The sequence below is a fragment of the Charadrius vociferus genome, unplaced genomic scaffold (genome assembly GCF_000708025.1).
Source record: "Charadrius vociferus isolate BGI_N301 unplaced genomic scaffold, ASM70802v2 scaffold303, whole genome shotgun sequence".
Classification (NCBI taxonomy): domain Eukaryota; kingdom Metazoa; phylum Chordata; class Aves; order Charadriiformes; family Charadriidae; genus Charadrius; species Charadrius vociferus.
The window spans coordinates 1,238,552-1,241,671 of NW_009647756.1; the positions used below are offsets into that span (position 1 = coordinate 1,238,552).

At 38.3% G+C, this 3,120-nt stretch overlaps 1 protein-coding gene across 1 annotated transcript in view; it reads right to left on the minus strand.

The window, feature by feature from the left end:
• The window catches only part of SLC4A7 (solute carrier family 4, sodium bicarbonate cotransporter, member 7), a 66,683-nt gene extending 65,721 nt beyond the window's left edge, over positions 1-962 (minus strand). The window contains exon 1 of the mRNA XM_009882161.1: positions 927-962. Within this exon, the coding sequence (XP_009880463.1) occupies positions 927-962 (36 nt within the window). The remainder of the gene's footprint in view (positions 1-926) is intronic.
• Positions 963-3,120: the final 2,158 nt, after the last annotated feature.

Consider the following 3,120-nt stretch of genomic DNA (forward strand, 5'->3'; position numbering starts at 1 on the left):
AAAAAAAAATTGATCGCTGTACTGCAGGAGACCCTAGCAAACAAGACCACTGCAATCTGATGCATTTTAACATGTCTAAAGGAACCTTACTTATGTTCACACAAAGAAATAAACAATTTAGTGGTAGTCTTACAAAATTTATGTAAAACAGTTCAGGGGCCTTTAAAGCTTTAAGGCTTGGGAAAATTCCATCCCATAGATTTTATTTTCCAGGGAACTTTAAAGTAGCAATCTCCGTTACACACTGCATTGCAGTTAAATGGCAGTGATAAAGACTACCCATGCAAGAGCTAAGCAATAGCTCATTAACGCTAATACTTAAGAGTTCACTGCTTCATTGCAGAAATCCCAAAAAACCTGAGTTTTGCAGCTATGCCACTGAAGTCTGAAGAAAATATTACTTCCGTGAACATTTTCGCTCATTTACACAGCTCATTAAGGGTTGGGGGGGATTTTTTTGTCTTCAGGTTTTGAGGGTTTTTCTGGTCAAAAGGCACGATCCATAGGCTATTTCAAGATTCTTGACCAGAAACTTCCCTGCTATACTTGCACAGAATACTCAAAGGAAAAGGTGACTCAAAGTAATACAAAAAAAAAAAAAAAGAAAGAAAGAAAGAAAAAGAAAGAAACACTCAACCATTTTCAAAATTTGGTAGTATACTCTTGGGATTGTAAAAAAGCACATTTCTTTCTTTCTGAACTAAGCCAGTTACTCTGATTAAGCAATTCTAACTACACAGAAAATACCTTCCTTAATACAGAAATCTCTACTTCAAGTATTACTTCTATCATCAGATCTTTCAAAAATTTCTTCCACAACTAGCGAGTCTAAGGCAGCATACCACCCTAAGACACAGCTGCTAAATATCTCTTGCATCAAAGCACATTCAAACCATTATTAAGTTATACAGCTGGTAGTTACATACAGGTTGTATTTTCCTCCCTGGACGAGCGCCTTCCATGCTGATGTGCAGAAACGGAGAATGCCCTTGTACGAGACCCTGTAATGAACCTCCCAGGAGATCAGAGACTGCGCATACATGACTGCTTTAGCTCGCTCTGCTTGACACAGATGTACTCCGGGAAACTGCTCCCCAGCCCCGCAGCCAATCGCTCTCCTCTCATCTCCCAGGCCGCCGATTACAGCTACCGCAGGGTCGCACAAGAGCAAAATGGGCAAGACGGCATGCCTTCAATTCCAGCTCAGAGAATACCAAAAAAGGAACTGAAACGGAGTTCGAGACTTAACATTTTCTGCATCAGCAGCAGCTAAGAACAGCTCCAAGGTTATATATTTTCACTCTGATCCAAGACTTCATTAGCACGACAAAATGAAAGCACATTTGTACCTCGGGTCCCAGAACAGAACAACCCAAAAGTCAAACATCTGCTAAATGTGTTTATAGCTGTATTATAGACCTTTCACTGAATACTCATTCCAAAACAGGGTTGGTTTTTGTTTTTGGTGTTTTTTTTTTTTTTTACATAAGTCATATATTCTTGTTCACCAAAATAAACCAGGGCTTACTAAAAAAAAACTCGTTGTTGGGTTTTTTTCCCCTGTTGAAGAGGTAAAAAAGCCATGCTGCTCGCTGCAATTAATTTCATGTGTCCTTCCAGAGTAAGACAACCCTCTGTTTCAGGTATGATATGAGTAGCTATGCTTTTTCGTTGCTTAAGTCATCCATACAAAAACGCAACCTCCACTCTAGCAGATCAAATCCATAGCTTCATTTCACTCTTCCCCTCTTCGTTGCTGACACACCTTAATTTCCTTGTCCCGTCACATAATGTGTAGGAAAACTGCCTCTTTAAGGAATTATCCATAACTTAACCTTCATGACATGACATTGCCTTCCTTGTTCTTTTTTTCTTCTTTCGTTCCTACTTCTTGGATGACAAGAACTCCAGTAATGAAGCTGGACTGGTGCCACCCCAACCAACCAACACACGAACAACTTGGACTAAACAAAACAAATAACACACTGTTCATAAGCTTGGGGCAAATACTACCAGCCAAAGACACACACTGTGTAACTGTGAAGATGGCAATTATCACCTAGCAGTTCAGAAATGACAAGACCGCATTCAGTTCCCCTCACTGCCTTTCTCAGTCCAGAAAATTCTCTAACCATAGACTAATAAAAGTATTCTCAGATAGTGCTGACAAGAGAGTTTAAAAGTAGTTTGTTTCCACTCTGTAAATAGATGTTCACTCTAACATGTGTGTGAATCTTTTCACTTCCAAGCTATTGGAGGCCTCTCTGTTACTCTATGTAAACGACTATAAACTGAATGATTCATACAGGAACAGTGTTAAACAAAAATATCAGATACCCTAAACTCTTAGTGATCTCAACTGAGCATCCTAAACCAAACCTATTCTTTTCCTAATGCAGAGAACAGATTCATACAGTTCTTCAGCTACTCAGATGAATACTGAAACAGCTATGCTGAATTGTGTTCTGGTGGCTCTCCCACACTTTAATACAGTCTTCCTTAGCATAAAACCATACTAGAAGTACTTCAGTTTCTAAAAGTACAAAAGTTGGTTTGTTTAGGATATGTGTGTGTGCATGAAGGGGAAAGAGGCTGTCTATTCCTTTGGGATAAACTAAGGGGGCTCGCCTGAGCCAGAAAGAAGGAATCTATGCGTTTGATTTTTCCAAGTTTTGGAAAGAATACTTACTTGGTTTTGAAACTTTAAAAAAATAAAAACCTCTCTGAAGCAGTTTACTGAAATCTCTTTCTTGTCTGTAGTTAACGAATTCCTATTTACTAGGCATTCAATCTTGAAACAACAACAACAAAAAAACACTCAGTAGCCTTATTCCTTTAAAAAAAAAATAGCAAAGGACACACGCATGTAGAGCGAAGCTGAAAAATCCAACATTCTAAAAAATAAACAATTTTTTTTTTCTCCCAAACAGATGGAAGTTTTTATCTTTTAAGTCCCATACCAAAATACTTTGTGGATAAATGTCTGCTCTTACCTAAGAATAAATACCAGGGATTCGCATGAGATGGAGAACATGACAGCAACTTCAAACTGCAACTGCCTCAACATACTTAACTACAAAAGTATTCTAAACCAAACTGTAGGCAAATATATTCAAAATT